The following is a 17,262-nucleotide window of genomic DNA, read 5'->3' on the forward strand; positions in this document are numbered from 1 at the left end:
TGCCTGAAGTTTTATTCTAAAGAATTTGCCTCTCAGGCTGACGTTTAAATTTAATGTGTGGCTCACCTCTGCTTCATTTCCTTTGTTTCAAAAGTTGTTTTGTAGGATACAGGAAAGTTCTCAGGTACTTTATAAATTGGAGCAGAGTAAATCCAAACGTGAACCAGAGAATGAGTTAACCAAACAGCACCCTTCTGTTTCTTTACAGCAGTATAAGGTAGGTGATATATTTCTAAACATGAGAGTTTTTTTTTTTTAATTAAAAAGTATTATGCATAAGCATTAAAGGGAAATAAATGGAAGTCTCTTGGTAAATTGTGTTTCTGTGTTTTTTTCCTTCAAGCTGAGTATTACCTATTTCTGGTGCTTTGGTACTCTACTTGATGTAGCCTGGGTTATGGAACCAGTGCTGTACTGGAGGACTGTTACAGAATGACGTTAGTGGGCTAACCTCAATGACTTTCAGCTTATGTGGGCCAGATGAATTTAGTACTTTCAACAGAAGGGTAATTGACAGTACTGAACTCTGTCCCTCTCCAGGGCAGAAGACTGCTGTTGCTGGGCCTGTTTTCTCTTTAGTTTGAGATGACTTACAGAGGCTTGATATTAATGACTCTTGGCCCATGGTCCAGCTGTGGAGGGAGCTTGCTGTCTGTCTCACATTGGAGTGAGCTTGAAGAGTAGGGCTGGATTTTAGAGCATTGTGTTAATGAAATGGATGGAAACCTGGGTACAGCAGCTCCAGTCTGGGCCAGGGCTTAGCTTGACAATCTTGAATTTCTTTTCAGCAGAACAGATTGAGCTTTTCACTGTTCTTCCCCCAAATGTAGCCTTTGAGAAGCAGACCCTTTTTTTCTCCTCAGGCCCAGACAGAAGACAGAGCTTACCTATTTATTTTAAGAAAGAGGTAGATTAATAGATTAATGATACGTTTGAACTATGACATGCTCACTACTTACTCTAAACATTATTATGGATGCCCTTGGTTTTCAATTTTGTATTTAAAAGATAAAAAGCCATCAAACAAAGAGTATTTCTATACAAAGCGTAAAATTAGCTTCGACCTTTTAAAATCTCAATGACCAAGATTGGGAAGTCACAACCTGAACTTTAAAGACATAGGTTTACTCCTGATTCTGCCACTTATTAGTTGGCTGACTTGAGTCTCATCAACTATAAGCAGAATTAGTAACCTTTCTCAAAAGATTGATTTGAGGATTAAATGAAAAAGCTCTTTGTAGACTATATATCTCTCCACTTGATCTTAGCTAAAAGGCCTAGAAGTGATGTAAACTATATATCTCTCTACAAAGCCTTGCTGGGAGTCATTAAAAGCGACTAGTGGTGGCTCATGCCTATAATCTCAGCACTTTGGGAGGTTGAGGCAGGAGGATCACTTGAGTCCAGGACTCCAAGACTAGCCTGGGCAACATAGCAAGACCCCATCTCTATTAAAAAAAAAAGCCAACCCTGAGATGGGCGTGGTGGTGTGCACCTGTGTTCCCAGATACTCTGGAGGCTTAGGGTTGAAGGTTGCTGGAGTCTAGGAGGTGAGGGCTGTGGTGAGCCTTAATTGTACCACTGCACTCCATCCTGAGCAGCAGAGCAGCGAGACCCTGCTTCAAAAAAATTAATAAATAAAAATTTTTAAAGTGACTAGAATATATATTGAAGCCCCCACTGTGTGTGTAGGATAGTTAAAAAAAATTTTTTTAATTAATTCTTTGTAGATGTAGGTTCTTGCTGTGTTACCCAGGCTGGTTTCAAAATCCTGGCCTCAAATGATTCCCCCACCTCCACCTCCCAAAGTGGTGGGATTACAGGCATGACATACTACCTATTCTAAACATTATTATGGATCATTGTGGATATTATGCCCAGCCTAGTTATTTTGTAGTTTCTCTTAGATCATTGGTAGATTTAACAATGCATATCTCGTTTGCTTTCTTTTTGCAAGGGGTAAAATGGCATTTGTGAAAACTCAGGTACTTGGAAACACAAAAGCTGTTTTTTGGATTGAGATTGTGAATTTTCATGTATGCATGGTTTCTTGGTCTGTGTTATAGGTATGCATGTTTTGAAAACTAGTCCTTTGAGTCTTAATCTGAGTCAGTCTCATGGTTGTGGTACTTTTTCCCTACTGGTACACCTGTGGCTTTTAGAGGTTGTGACCTTGGCACTATATTGTCATAATTGTCACACCATCATAAGAGTGGGTGCCATGCACAGGGTGTGGTAGGCTCACAATCAAAGACTAAGTGGGGGAGAAGAGGAGGCTATTAGTTGAAAAAGACGTCTTCTAGGCTAGTGGAGATTATTTTATACCTAAATAACTGATATTAGTAACTAGAGTACTTTTAAATTTATAAAATATTAGATGTCCATGTTCTCATTTAACCTTTAATAAAAAGGCTGTGAGATAACATTCTTATCCCCACTTAACAAGTGAGAAAGCTGAAGCTCAGTGAAGTTCAATAACCTGTGTAAGGTTCCTCAGCTAGTAAGTGGTAGAGTCAGAACTCCAATCCAGACCTGCTCTTGACTCCAAAATCTCAGTATTTTCTCCCCCCCACCCCCAGTAGTAGCTTAATGAAGGCTTGGAGATAAGAAAGTACAGGGAGAACTCAGGGAATGGTGAATTCACTGATGTGAATGACATAAAATACCTTGGGGAATGGAGGACTTGAGTAATGGGAAGTGAATCCAAAGAATCAAGTTGAAAATGGATAGCTTTCAGTGATAGGCCAAGGGATTTGGAAGCTTCACTGGAAACCATTAAAAGTGATTAGAGCATATACTGAGCATTACTATGTATGTAAGATAGTGTGCTCAGCACTAGGGATCCAACCATAGAAATGTGGTCCCTGCCTATATTGTGGCTACAGTCTGATTGCAGGAAACAAGAACTATATTAAACCATATAAATGACAATACGGTTTGAATGATACTTCTTAGTGGATGATCTTGTTTTTTTTCAGAGGGAGTTTCGCTCTTTCGCCCAGGCCAGACTGCAGTGGAGTGATCTTGGCTCACTGCAACCTCTGCCTCCTGGGTTCAAGCAATTCTCCTGCCTCAGCCTCCCGAGTAGCTGGGACTACAGGCCTCTGCCACCACACCTGGCTAATTTTTGTATTTTTAGTAGAGACAGGGTTTCATGTTGGACACGCTGGTCTCGAACTCCTGACCTCAGGTGATCTGCCCGCCTCGGCCTCCCAAAGTGCTGGGATTGCAGGCATGAGCCACCACGCCTGGCCCTTGTTGTGTTTTAACGTGAATCCTGTTTTACTTATAATTAAAAGTAGCTTAACTAGGATATTTTTCAGTAATGGCCCTATTTCTTTGAAACCTAATAGAATTAATAACCTAATAAACTCTTAGGGCTTGTGGGACCTAAAGGATAAATCCCCAGGGTTGCATGTCTTTCACCTGAGAAATGAATGCAGGGATCTTTGGTAGAGTCAGTTAAGACTAGTGCTGTTGAACCCAGCGAGACTCTGTCTTAAAAAAAAAAAAAAAAAGTGTACGTATCTGTCTGGGCTACAATAGAAATTGTACTTCTTGTTGACTCTGCAAATATAGGGTTTATTAAAGTCATAATATAGCTTATGGTCAAGGGTGCTAACCTGAATTATTAAGCAAAGTGAACAACCAGTATCGTTTTTTGAAATGTTTTATTTTTAAATTGAAAACAAAAACACCCGCTCTTAAAGGGTGTTTAATACTCTGAATATAACCTATTGTGACGTAATTATACTTACTGTAATTTTTTTTTTTTTAAGAATTTCATGTCATCCATTTGTAACAGTCTTTTTGAAGCATTGTTTGCTGGATCTTCCTACTCGACTAGATTTTCAGCTTTAACCATTTTAGGTTCAATAGCTGAAGTTTTTCATGTCCCAGAAGGTAAGTGTTTAATAATGTTAGGGGAAATAATTTTTGTTTTCTTTCAAAACATACTTATTCTACATTTTGCTTTATTTGAAGTTTCAGTTTTGTTGCCTTTCTCTGAGGTTTTATTCTTACCTTATAATTCTTGCTTGTACATAATGAAATTTGCTAGTAAAGGACAGAAGAGAAAGAAACTATCTCCCTTTTCATTGATCATTATTTGCCAACCCCAAAGTATAATTTTCATGGATTATGCTTATTATGGAAAGAGTTCCAGCTATTACCTCCCTAATTTGTTTGTTGCTGTTTAAGATAGTATCCAATCTGTTCTTTAAGTTTTAAAATTTGAAATAATAATAGCTTCTATTATATTTAATATTTCTCAGTGAGTCTCTGTGGTTAAAATGTGGTTTCCTTTACATGCTGTCTGTTTCATGTGCCTCAATCTGGTTTCAGAAAGACAATATGAGGATGTAATTTCCAAGTATTCTGATTTAATGATACCCTTTGTTTTTCCTTCTGTGTGGTTCTCAAGAGGGTCAAATTTCAGTTCCCCCTTTGAATCTTTTTTTTTTGTTGTTTTTTCCTTTTTGACAAGAAATGATTCCTTTTTTTTTATTTTGAGACACAGTCTAGCTCTGTTGCCCAGGCTGGAGTGTGGTGGCGTGATCTCGGCTCACTGCAACCTCCGCCTCCTGGGTTCAAGCGATTCTCCTGCCTCAGCCTCCCGAGTAGCTGGGACTTCAGGCGCATGCCACTACGCCTGGCTAATTTTTTGTATTTTTAGTAGAGATGGGGTTTCACCATGTTAAGTCAGGATGGTCTCGATCTCCTGACCTCGTGATCTGCCCGCCTCGGCCTCCCAAAGTGGTGAGATTACAGGCGTGAGCCACCGTGCCCTGCTGAAATGATTCTTTTTTCCCTGTATATGTGTGTATATGTGTTAGAATGTGGGATTTCTTGCTTGTGCTGTCTTCGTTGACTGTGGTCAAACAGGAAAATATCCTGCTCAGCTGCTCCTTCACAGGGAATGGCCAAAGCACGAGGGAGCTTTACACTATCATTGGATTCTTTTTTATTTTAAATTATTGGGCAAAGTGTAATTTTTTGACAGGAGGACAGTTAGCTAATGTAAAAGAGGCTTGCTTCATTTGGGGAAAATCAGTTTTTAAAAGTTTTTATTCTGAAAAAATTTAAATCAGCAGCAAAGTTTCAAGACTGGTTCAATGAATAGCTATTTATGCTCTACCTAGATTCATCTTTTTTTTTTTTTTTTTTTTTTTTGAGACGGAGTCTCGCTCTGTTGCCCAGGCTGGAGTACAGTGGCATGATCACTGTGACCTCTGCCTCCTGGGTTCAAGCAGTTCTCCTGTCTCAGCCTCCTGAGTAGCTGGGATTACAGGCACGTGCCACCACGCCCAGGTTAATTTTTGTATTTTTAGTAGAGACAGGGTTTCACCATGTTGGTCAGGCTGGTCTCGAACTCCTGACCTCAGGTTGTCCGCCTTGCTTAGTCTCCCAAAGTGCTGGGATTACAGGTGTGAGCCACCGCACCTGGCCAATTCATCAGTTATTAATATTTTGCAATATTTGCTATATCTGTGTCTTTTATTAATTCTGTAACCATAACAGTGATCAAATTCAGGAAATTGAATGTTGATACAATGCTTTAATTGAATACGCAATCCATATTTAAATTTTGCCAATTGTCCCAACAAATGGCCTTTTATATTATAGAACAAAAAGCTTCCTACAATCTGGGAAGCAATCCTAGATCACGCATTGCGTTTTGTTATTATGCCTCTTTTTAGCTTCCTTTAATCTGGAAAGTTTCTAATTTTATGATATTAACATTTTGGAAGAACATGTCTCAGGGTTTGTCTCATTGTTTCCTGATGATTTGATTCATGCTGTACATTTTTGCAGGAATGTTGCATAGGTGATAATGGTGTTCTTCACAGGGCATCCTATTAGAATATTGATGATACTGGCTTGTTCCAGTTTTTATAATAGGAAATATGATCACCTTATTCAAGTGGGGATGGCAGGCTGAAAAATGGTCTCTAAAACACATCCACATCAAATCCTTAGAAGCTGTGAATGCAAACCTTACATGGAAGAAGGGTCCTTGCAGATATTCTTAAGTTTAGGACCTTGAGGTGAGATAATTCTAGATTATCTTGATGGATCAAAAATGTCATCACAAGTATCCTTTCAAGACAGGCAGAGAGAGATTTGACAAACAAAAGAAAGAGGAGGCAGTGGGACAGCGTAGGTAGAGATTGGCGTGATATGGCTACAGGCCATGGAATGCCTGCAGCTGCTAGAAGCTGGAAGAGGCAAGGAACAGATTTTAGAGCCTCTGGAGTGCATGGCCGTACTGACACCTTGATTTTGAACTTCTGGCTTCCAGAACTACGACAGAATAGGTTTCTGTGGTTTTAAGCACCAAGTATGTGGTAATTTGTTACAGCATTCAATGAATGCAGGAGTCTCCCATCAGTTCATAGAATTTCAATAGTACTTCAACTTAATTTAGAAAATAAGTTTTTACCTTAGAGTGATTGATTACTTCAACCATATAACAAAAAGTCTCCTGCACATTTAGTGCAGTTGTAGCTGCATCTAAGTGTGTGGGAAATAAAACTAGGCTGAAGCGTACCTATAATTTTTCAGTCAAGAGAGTAATTTAATACATTTAAATGTACTTTAAAAATGAAAACCCTGAGTCATCTTTCTAATGAATGAGTTGCATGTAATTGGGCAGTGACTTAATGCCATTGTAATTATGTTAGACAACTGGGAGGTAATGCAAATGGAGCAAGCCATACTGCAGGCATTACTTTTAAAGGAGGCTTAAGAACCTTGACTATGAAGTACAGGATGGGAGATGTAAATTCATCCTTCATTATCATCTCAAGAACTTCAGTGGTAGGACTGATTTGAGATTAGTCAAATGGTTTCTGCCTTTCCTAGACCAAGAAGAATTAAGTTGCATGCATCTTTCTTATGTGGAATCAAATGCCACAATATTCATGGTAAAAAAATTCTACAATTAGATTAAAAGGATTTGTTCAGCAAATATTAATTTAGTGCTTATTATATGTCAAGCAGCCGAGGATATTCACAGTCCCAAACAAGGTGCTTCTTCCTTTGGAGCTTATGTTTCAGTGAAGGGAGATAGTAATGAACAAGTAATACATAGAATTTGTGTATATTAGTACATTATGTAGATACAAGATTATGTAGATTATGTATGTACAAGATGTAGATAAGTTCTATGAAAAATATTTCAAGAAGATAAGGGGGATATATAGAAGACCTAGGGGGATGGAGAGTGTTAGTGGCTTCATACAGTGGTGTCATAAAGGGCTTCACATTTGAAAAAAGCTCTTAAACAACTGATGGATAAAAGAATAAATCATGAAGGAAGTTAGAAAATATTTTGAGATGAATGAAAGCAAAAATACAACGTATGAAAACTTATGCATTGCAGCAAAAGCAGTGCTTATGGGGAAAGTTATAGCTGTAAATGCCTACATTAAAAGATCTTGAATTAATAACCAAGTTAACTTTCCACCTCAAGCAATTAGAAGAGAAGAACAAACTTAAAAGGAAGGAAACAAAAAGATTAGAACAGAGATAAATGAAATAGAGAACAGAAAAACAACACGAATAATCTACGAAACCAGAAGTTGTGTTTTTTAAAGATTAACAAATAGACAAAGTTTGCTAAACTGACTAAGATAAAAGAAAGACAGTATAAACAACTAAAATCAGAAATGAAAGTAGGAACATTTCTATTAAGTTTGCAGAAATAAAAATGATTATAAGACAGTACAGTGAACAATTGTAACACCAACAAGTTAGATAACCTACATGAAATGGACAAGTTTCTAGAAACATGACAATTAGTGACTTGAGAAGAAATAGAAAATGTGAGCAGACCTATAAGAGGTTGAATCAGTATTCAAAAGGCTTACAGAGGAAGAGAAGGTTCAGGGCAAGTGACTTCTCTGGTGAAATCTACAAAGCATTTAAAGAAGAATTACACCAGTCCTTCTCAGACTCTTTCAAAAAATTGGAGAGAAGGGAACACCTCCTACCTCATTTTATAAGGCCATGATTACCCCGATACCAAAACCAAAGACACTTAAAAGAAAACCAGCCGGGTGTGGTGGCTCATGCCTGTAATCCCACCACTTTGGGAGGCCGAGTCAGGTGGATCACCTGAGGTCAGGAGTTTAAGACCAGACTGGCCAACATGGTGAAACCCCGTCGCTACTAAAAATACAAAAAATTAGCCGGGCATGGTGGCAGGTACCTGTAATCCCAGCTACTCAGGAGGCTGAGGCAGGAGAATTGCCTGAACCCAGGAGGCTGAGGTTTCAATGGGCTGAGATTGCGCCATTGCACTCCAGCCTGGGCGACAACAGCAAGACTTCATCAAAGAAAAGAGAAGAAAACAGAGGAGAAGAGAAGGAAAAGAAGAAAGAAAAGGAAAGAAAAAACCAAAGACCAATATCCTTTATGGATATAGAGGCAAAAACCCTCAATAGAATACTAGCAAACCAAATCCAACAGCATATTAAAAGTGTTATATACCATGAGTAAGTGGAGTTTATCCCAGGAATGTAAGGGTGGGTCAATTTAAGAATAATAGTCAATGTAATACACCACATTAAAATGAAAGTGGAAATACCATGTGATCGTCTCAATTTTTGCAGAAAAGGCATTTGACAGAATTCAGTACCCTTTTATGATTAAAAAAATGAGCACAGCAAAACTAGAAATAGGAAGGACAAGATGATGAAGGACATTTGTAACACAACCACAGGTAACATCACACTCAGTGGTGAGAAACTGAAAGCTTTTGTCCTAAGATCAGGAAGAAGACACAGATGCCCACTGTCACCACTGCTGTTCACCATTGTACTGAAAGTTCTAGCCAGAGCGATTATACAAGAAAAAAATAAAAAGCAATGAGATTGGAAAACAAGAAGCAAATCTGAGCAGAGTTGTTAAGGAAGTAACAAAAACCTCAGGTGTCAGCTCTGGGAATTTCATAGGGTTGTTCTAACTGGTAAATTAAGATTAAATGAGAAGTTTGTATCCCAGTTTATATTCCTCAAATTAACTAAGCATAATAATGTTTTCAGTTTTCATTAGGAGTTCACTTGTGAAATGTTTTTAAATGTTCTTCACATTTTGCCATGAAACCTGTTTTTCCACAGTTCTTGAGTCTTCATCCTAGAGTTAAGTGGGGTCAGTGATTACCATCATTCTTTGGGATAATTTTTCTTTTCATCCCTTGGTTGGCTGAAATTCCTTTTTCTCTAAGAGTTTCTGGAGATAAGTAGTTCTTAATTTCTTGCATATTATAAAATGTTTCTATTGTTCTTACACTTGAATAAGAGTTTGATATGCAAAGTTCTTCACACCTTCATTCCCTGAGGATTTTGTAAGCATTGCTCCATTATCTTTTAGCACTACATTTTGTTATAGGGATGAGTGAAGCCAGTCTAATTTTTTCCATTTTGTAGATGAATTGAGCTTTTCCCTGAAGGGCCGAAAGATTCCTTCTTTATCTTTGACTCCCAGTAAGTCTATCAGGATATGTCACCATACTGATCATTCTGTATCAGTTCACTCTAAGATATGGTAGGACTTCGCTTTTTTTTTTTTTTGAGACCAAGTCTCACTCTGTTGCGCAGGCTGGAGTGCACTGACGTGATCTCAGCTCACTGCAACCTCCGTCTCCTGGCCTCGAGCGATTCTGCTGCCTCAGCCTCCCAAGTAGCTGGGATTACAGTCATGTGCCACTATGCCTGGCTAATTTTTGTATTTTTAGTAGAGATGGGGTTTTACTATGTTGGCCAGGCTGGTCTCAGACTCTTGACCTCAGGTGATCCACCCACCTCAGCCTCCCAAAGTGCTGGGATTACAGGTGTGAGCCGCTGAGCATGGCCAGAACTTTGTATTCTAGGTCAAGAAGTTTTATTAAGATTTTTAAAAAGATGTGTTTCTAAATTTACTTGTTTTTGTTTATTTTTAACAATAACTTAGAAATCTTTTATATAGTATCTTTCAACAGATAATGGAATGGTTTAAAAATCTTTTTTAATGTGGAGAACTGTAGTACTTATTTTGTCATTTTAAGAAATAAATTAATGGAAAAGTTACTGTTTTAGCTATCATGGGTAAAGTATGAAGTGTGGTTTTTTGGTACTTATTTTCTATAAATTTGGTCAAATAACTGCAGAAGATTGATTTCTTTTTGTTTACTTTTAAATCTTTTTGTTTTTTAAAATATTTTTAGGCAGAATTTATACAGTATATCAGCTGAGTCATGATATTGATGTTGGTCGTTTCCAAACACTAATGGAATGTTTTACCAGCACTTTTGAAGACGTGAAAATTTTAGCATTTGATCTTCTGATGAAGTTATCAAAAACAGCTGTACATTTTCAGGTATCAGGACTTTTCTAGTATAAATGTGGTATATGCATGGAAACTTTCTATCAGCAGATAAAGCAATCTGAGGATTATTCATGTGCTTTGCATCTGCCTGCTCATGTTTTTGGACTGTTTCTTTCAGTTATCATTAACACCTCTCTACTATTTTGGGGTTAGTGGGAAAGGAGGAAATATCAAAAAGTAAATAAGGCACAAATCAGTGAGCTTTGCGGTTTTTATTGCTTTGATAAAAGGAGGTGTAGGAGGTGGTAGGTTTTATTGTTTACAAGATTATTGGTAGATTTTAGTTAACTGTGGTTTCCCCTGTTCCCTTGGACATGTAATATTTGATCAGAACACATCGCTTACAGTAACTTGCATTTTTTGAGATAATCTCCCTTTTTCATACACTTGAGAAACTGAGTGTAAATGAGGTAGAGAGGATGTTTCTGGTTTTTGAACCAGCGATAGCTAAACTGAGACTGAAACTTACCGAGTACTTGAGGTTAACAACAGTTCCTAGTGCTCTACCTCATCCCCAGCCCCTCCGTTCTTCCTGACACATTGCTCTTCCCACTTTGGGGTAGGAATTAAAGGTGGGGTTGGAAGTGAACACATTGCATGGGGATGAGTCTGCAGGGGACTTCCAGACCCAGGCTCTTAGCTCTGCCCTTGAGGCTTCTCCTAGGGCTGTTGGGTCACCAGCAGAGTACTGGTTCTGGAGCTTAGCTATGGCTTTCTATTAGAGCTCTATAAAGGCCGAGGGTTTCTGCTGCAGCTGAGCCATGGTCTAGGCTGTGGTTGTTCAGCTGTGTTTAGGGCATGGTAGCTTGTAGATGCAGTGGATTCTGTAGGATCACATGCCAGAGAGGATAGTGTCTGTTTCTGTGGCTTCTAGATGGCTATGTAGAACATCTGTCTATCTGTATCTCTCAGAACATCAATCTTTTTTGACTTGGGTCCATATTGGAAGTTGCTGTACAGCATCTACCGATGCCTATGATTTTTCAGGTGCCCTTGTGAGCAGAAAGTTCCCTGGTGCTCAGGCTGCTAACTTTTGTTACCATACACAGTTTTTAAAGAGGAGATTTTCTCTTCCTGTGTCTGCCACTCCTCACCTTATCATTCATCACATGTCACCTCATGTTGTGTCAATAGCGATGCCCCATTCTTGGCAAATATTTTGAGAGTACCTGGATGGAGAAGGCATATTATGGCATAAATGTGAAAGACCTGGCCCTTACATCACTAAGGGGCTCAGGGGACCTCTGCATCTCTAAATTTGATAAACCCGTGCTTGGTATATTGACACTAGCCATAGAATTCAAGAAATTTAGTACCACATGTGGTTTGCTATAGGATTTTGATTATACTCTCTGGCTTGCAGATTAGTAAAATAGTTAAAGGAATAGGCATTCAAGATTTAAAAATATTAATTATATATTTGTATTAGGGTTTTCTAGAGGGACAGAACTAATAGGATAGATGTATATATAAAGGAGAGTTTATTAAGGAGTATTGACTCACACGATCACAAGCTGAGGCCCCACAATAGCCCTCTGCAAGCTGAGGAGCAAGGAAGCCAAAGCTGAAGAACTTGCAAGAGTCTGATGTTCCAGCGCAGGAAGCATCCAGCGTGGGAGAAGTAGGCCAGAAGACTAAACCAGTCTAATCTTTCCATGTTCTTCTTCCTGCTTTTATTCTTGCTGCACTGGCATCTGATTAGATTGTGTTTACCCAGATGGAGGATGGATCTGCCTTTCCCAGTGCACTGATTCAAATATTAATCTCCTTTGGCAACACCCTCACAGACACACACAGGAACAATACTTTGCATCCTTCAATCCAATCAAGTTGACACTCAGTATTAACCATCACAATATTATATTTCCAAAGTCTTTCTTTGGGTGTCCCTTATATAATATATAATTAATTTTTAATACAGTTAAGTGTACAGCAGTTTTTGAATGCTAACCTGATCTCTCTAAGGACGTGTACATACGTATTGTTGACGGCATATTTTTCTCATAAATAGCTTGACTACCCTACTCACCTAGGTTACTCTCCTTTGGAGCTGCATATCCTAGGTCTTTTGTCATATTATACTTCGATTGACCTAAGATGATGGAACAAAGACATTTTAGACTTCAAAGGCTATTTATTATCTTTCTTACTAATGATTAATAAAACAGTTCTGGGACTTAACTGTCAGTTAAAAAATGGCTTAGATGCTTAATTGGTTCTTTCTAATACTTATTTAAACTTGAACTTTGGCCACTACTTTTAAGTTTTTTATTTAGGTCATAGAAAATAAACATATCAAATGGTAAAGAATTTAAATTGAAATAAACAGATATTTAAATCAGCACATTTGATATCTACTGTTGTGAAATTATAAAACATCATCAAATATTTGTAGACCCATAATCAACTTCAAAATTGAGTGTATAATTATTTTTTCCTAACACAAGATAGGGAATAATCCTAGTAGAATCAGAATATTATTGAGCAGCCAAACCCTGACTTCCAGACTTGTGAACACACAGCTTGCCAGTTGTTGAAGTTGGGACTAGGACTTATGTCTTCTGCTGTCAGCCCAGTGCCTTTCCATGACTACAACAGCAAACTGTCCTTTGTTCTGTCTTCTTTAGGACAGGCGATGTGAGTGGATGTTTCTGTGAGATATAGGTGTGGGAGCTCTGATGCATAATTTCTGAGGCTGAATTGATCACTTTGTTTTCCACACACACAAAGTTTCACCAGGTACAGCCTCCCAGGGGATTTGCAGTTTTCTCCAGTGAACTACCTGTATAGGAAGGAGGAAGGGAGAAGGGCAGCCATATGATGCCCAGGTGAAACATAAGCCCTGAGAGACTATGAACTGCCCTGTCTAGAAATAGTAAAGATAGTCTGGCTGTAGTCATAGCAAAATTCTACAGGACAAAGTACACTTTTGCTGAAGAAAGAAGCAGTTTTAAGAAAAGGTTTTATCAGTGTTGAATTTCCCAATTGAAATTATTTCCAGCTGATTAATAATCATTAATTACTGTAATAAAAAACTCACCTATATTCAGGGAGAAAGGAAACTAATGTTTATATTGAGTTACAATTATATGCCAGGCTGTGTTTTTTTGTTTTGTTTTGTTTTTTTTCTTTTAATAGAGACAGGGTCTCACTCTATTGCCTAGGCTGGAGCACAGTGGTGCAATCACTGCTCACTGCAGCCATGAACTCCTGAGCTCAAGTGATCCTCACCTCTCAGCTTCTTGAATGGCTGGGACTACAGGTGTGCACCATTACACCCGGCTAATTTTTAAGGTTTTTCGTAGAGTTTTTGTAGAGTAAGTTTTTTGTCTCACCGCGTTGCCCAGGCTGGTCTCAAGACTCCTAACCTCAAGTGATCCTCCCATCTTGGCCTTCCAAAGTGATGGGGTTACAGATATGAGCCACTACACCCAGCCTGTTTTTTGTTGTTGTTGTTTTTTTGAGATGGGGTCTCACTATGTTGTCTTGGCTGATCTTGAGCTCCTGGCCTCAAGTAATCCTCCTCCATCAGCCTCTTGAGTAGCTGGGACTCTAGGCTCGAGCCCACTGTACTCAGCTCCAGGCTGTGTTTTAAAATAATTTACTATTTTTTTAAATTAAAGAGATCTTTAATTTGACAGTTACTGAGTCTGCACTTTATTCTAGGATTCGGAGAAACTGCAAGGCTTATTTCAGGCAGCATTGGAGCTCAGCACAAGCACCAAACCATATGACTGTGTGACAGCTTCCTACCTGCTGAACTTCTTAATCTGGCAGGATGCTCTGCCGTCATCATTGTCTGCCTACTTAACTCAGCAAGTTGCATGCGATAATGGAGATACGCCTGCTGCTGTGGTGGAAAGGAACACATTAATGGGTTTGTATTGATGTTTGCTCTTATCAAAACGAATAGCTTAGTCTCAGTATTCATTTGGTTAGAATATCTAATGGTTAAACATATATTTTGTGGTTTTTTATTTAAAAGTTTTTCAGCATATAAGAGCACCATGGGTTCTCATTATGCAATTGAACATTTTAGTCAGCTATAATACTTTTTTCTAAACAGAGGATTTATGTTGAATAAGTACATATACAAATATTTATTAATAAAGCTCTTTTTAAATGAGAATGACCTCTTTCTCCACCAAAAGTGTGCTTTTTTCCCTACATAAAGTATACTGTGACTAGAGACAGACCATCTTTATTGTTTCTATATAGGCGGAGTTCCTTTTTCTGTCAGGGTTTATGTTTTAATTAACTGTCATGCCCCTGCCTTTTACTCTTCCCAAATAGCCAGTTCCAAAACCTAGGGTCTGAGATTATTCAGATCTAGTGATTTTCAACAAATATTTATTGGGGATTCATGTACTTAATTTTATCCTAGTCAGTCTTCATTTTAGAATTGTACTAGAAATAAGGACAGATAAGGATTTTTTTTTAATAGGAAAAGGGAGATCAGATATAGAAAGAGAGTTAAAAATTATTATTTCCAAGATGGTAGAAACAGCCATGAAAAAGAGAACTAGTAATGGGAGAAAAAGAGGAGGCCATGGGTAGTTCTGGTGGGAATATGGCCGGAGATCTGGAGATAGAGAGGTGACAGTACCATGGAGGATGATGCTTGCCTACTTGAATTGCTTCATAGCTGGATTTCAAAGGAGACCCTATTGAGACAGTGGGAAGAGGACTGCAATTGAGGTGAATAGGGAGTGCATGCTTCACATAAAGGCTTTCAATTCAAGACATTTTAGGACTTTATGAGATATTTCAAACATACAAAGAATGTTTAAATATAGACGGCTTAAAAAACATATATATATATATACATGTAATATATATAAATAATATGTAAAAAGTTCACAAGTTTTATTCACAAGCTAGGTGATCACACTTAAGTCATACAATAACACTCATATCTTTGAAGCCTTTCCTTTATCCTGGCTGTATTTTATATTAATTTTTATCTTCTTTTTTTTAATAATATTGCCTCTGGTGTATATATTATTATATATTATTCAGTTTTACATGATACTGAATTTTCTCAGTAGTACTTACTGTATATATTGTACAGATTTACCACAATTTATGAATCTGTTGTCCTGTTGATGGACTTTTTCTCCTAAATAAATAATGCGAGTGTAAACATTCTTATGTAGATCTTTTACATATAGGTTGAGCATCCCTAATCCAACACCTGAAATGGTCCAAAATCCAACGCTTTTTGAGTACCAACATGACACTCAAAGGAAATGCACACTGGAGCATTTTGGATTTTGGATTTTCACATTTGGGGTGTTCAAAGTATGATGCAGATATTCCAAAATCTGAAAAAATATAAAATCTGAAACTCTTATGGTCCCAAGCATTTCAGATAAGGAGTACTTAGCCTGTATATTAATATCTTCTAATGCACATGTCTAAGAGTTTATGGTAAACAAATGGAATAACCTGGTCACAAAGTATGTGCATCTTGAACTTTATGAGATGATGCCAAGTAGGCTTTTAAATTACACTCTCACCAACAAATTCCGAGACTTGTATTGCATCACATCATCACCATAATTTGCTATTGTCAGATTTTAAAAATTTATATAATATAAAATGATATCTCATTGTGGTTTCATCTTACATTTTTCTGATTATTAATATAATTATTTTTTCCCATGTTTACAAGCCATTTACCTTTCCCCTTCAGTGCAATGCCTGTCGATGTCCTTTGTCCAGTTTTTCTGTAGGGTTGTTTGTCTTTTTCTTACTGATTTTTAGGAGTTCTTTTATATGTTCTGAATAATAATTTACTGTTTTTACCAAATCTAATATTTAGAATATAACCTTCTCCTTCCAAGGCGTTGAGGGGAGATGTCTGTTACACTGGTATAAGTGGACATGTACATGCAAGAGAATGAAATTAGATTCACTACCTTATGCCATATACAAAAGCTAGCTCAAAATAAATAAAAGACCTAAATATAAGAGCTAAAACTATAAAACTCTTAGAAGAAAACATAGATGTCAGTCATTGTGATCTTGGGTTAACCAGTGGTTAGTTATGACTTCCAAAGTACAAGCCACAAAGGGAAACAAAAGATAAATTGGACTTCATCAAAATTTAAAACTATTGTATGTGAAAGGATGCCATTAAGAAATTGAAAAAGCCTGAAAAATGGGGTATTTGCAAATCCTATGTCTGATAAGGGACTTTTGTCTAGTATATATAAAGAACTTGTACAACTCACTAATAAAAGGACATAACCACATTTTACAAATGGACAAAGAATCTGAATAGACATTTTTCCAAAGAAGATATACACATCAACAATAAGCACATGAAAAAGTGCTCAACATCAAAAGCCTTTACAGAAATGCAAATCAAAATCACAGTGAGGAAGCACTTCACATCCCATAGGATGACTATAATTTAAAAAATAGATGATAACAAGTGTTGATGAGGATGTAGAGAAAGTGGAACCTGCATAGACTGTTGGTGGGATTGTAAAATGCTGTATCTGCTTTGGAAAATAGTCTGGCAGTTCCTCAAAAGGCTAAACATAGAGTTACCATGTGACCCTGCAGTTCCACTCTTAGGCATTGTCTTAGCTCGAGCTGCTATAACAAAATGCCATAGACTAAGTGGCTTAAACACAGACCTTTATTCTCATAATTTTAGAGGCAGAGAATTCCAATATCAAGTTTCCAGTTCCTGATAAGGGGCCTCTTTTTGACTCTCAGATGGCCATGTTGCTGTGTGCTCACATGGCAGGAAGAGAGAGCAAGCTCTGGTCTTTGTTTTTATAAGGACACTAATCCCATTATGAGGGTCCTAACCTCATGACTTAATCTAAACCTAATTACCTTCCAAGGTCTCCATCTTCGATTATCACATTAGGGATTAGG

The 17,262-nt window shown here is 37.7% G+C and overlaps 1 protein-coding gene across 15 annotated transcripts in view; it reads left to right on the top strand.

Annotated features, from left to right (window-relative positions):
- Positions 1 to 17,262, top strand: part of THADA (THADA armadillo repeat containing) — a 368,672-nt gene that overhangs the window by 25,616 nt on the left and 325,794 nt on the right. For all 15 annotated transcript variants that reach the window (XM_055377797.2, XM_004029147.5, XM_055377798.2 and 12 more), the window contains 4 exons: positions 95 to 217; positions 3,780 to 3,903; positions 10,208 to 10,359; positions 14,035 to 14,245. In XM_055377797.2, the coding sequence (XP_055233772.1) occupies positions 95 to 217; positions 3,780 to 3,903; positions 10,208 to 10,359; positions 14,035 to 14,245 (610 nt within the window). The remainder of the gene's footprint in view (positions 1 to 94; positions 218 to 3,779; positions 3,904 to 10,207; positions 10,360 to 14,034; positions 14,246 to 17,262) is intronic.

The sequence above is a fragment of the Gorilla gorilla genome, chromosome 12 (assembly GCF_029281585.2).
Source record: "Gorilla gorilla gorilla isolate KB3781 chromosome 12, NHGRI_mGorGor1-v2.1_pri, whole genome shotgun sequence".
Taxonomy (NCBI): Eukaryota; Metazoa; Chordata; class Mammalia; order Primates; family Hominidae; genus Gorilla; species Gorilla gorilla.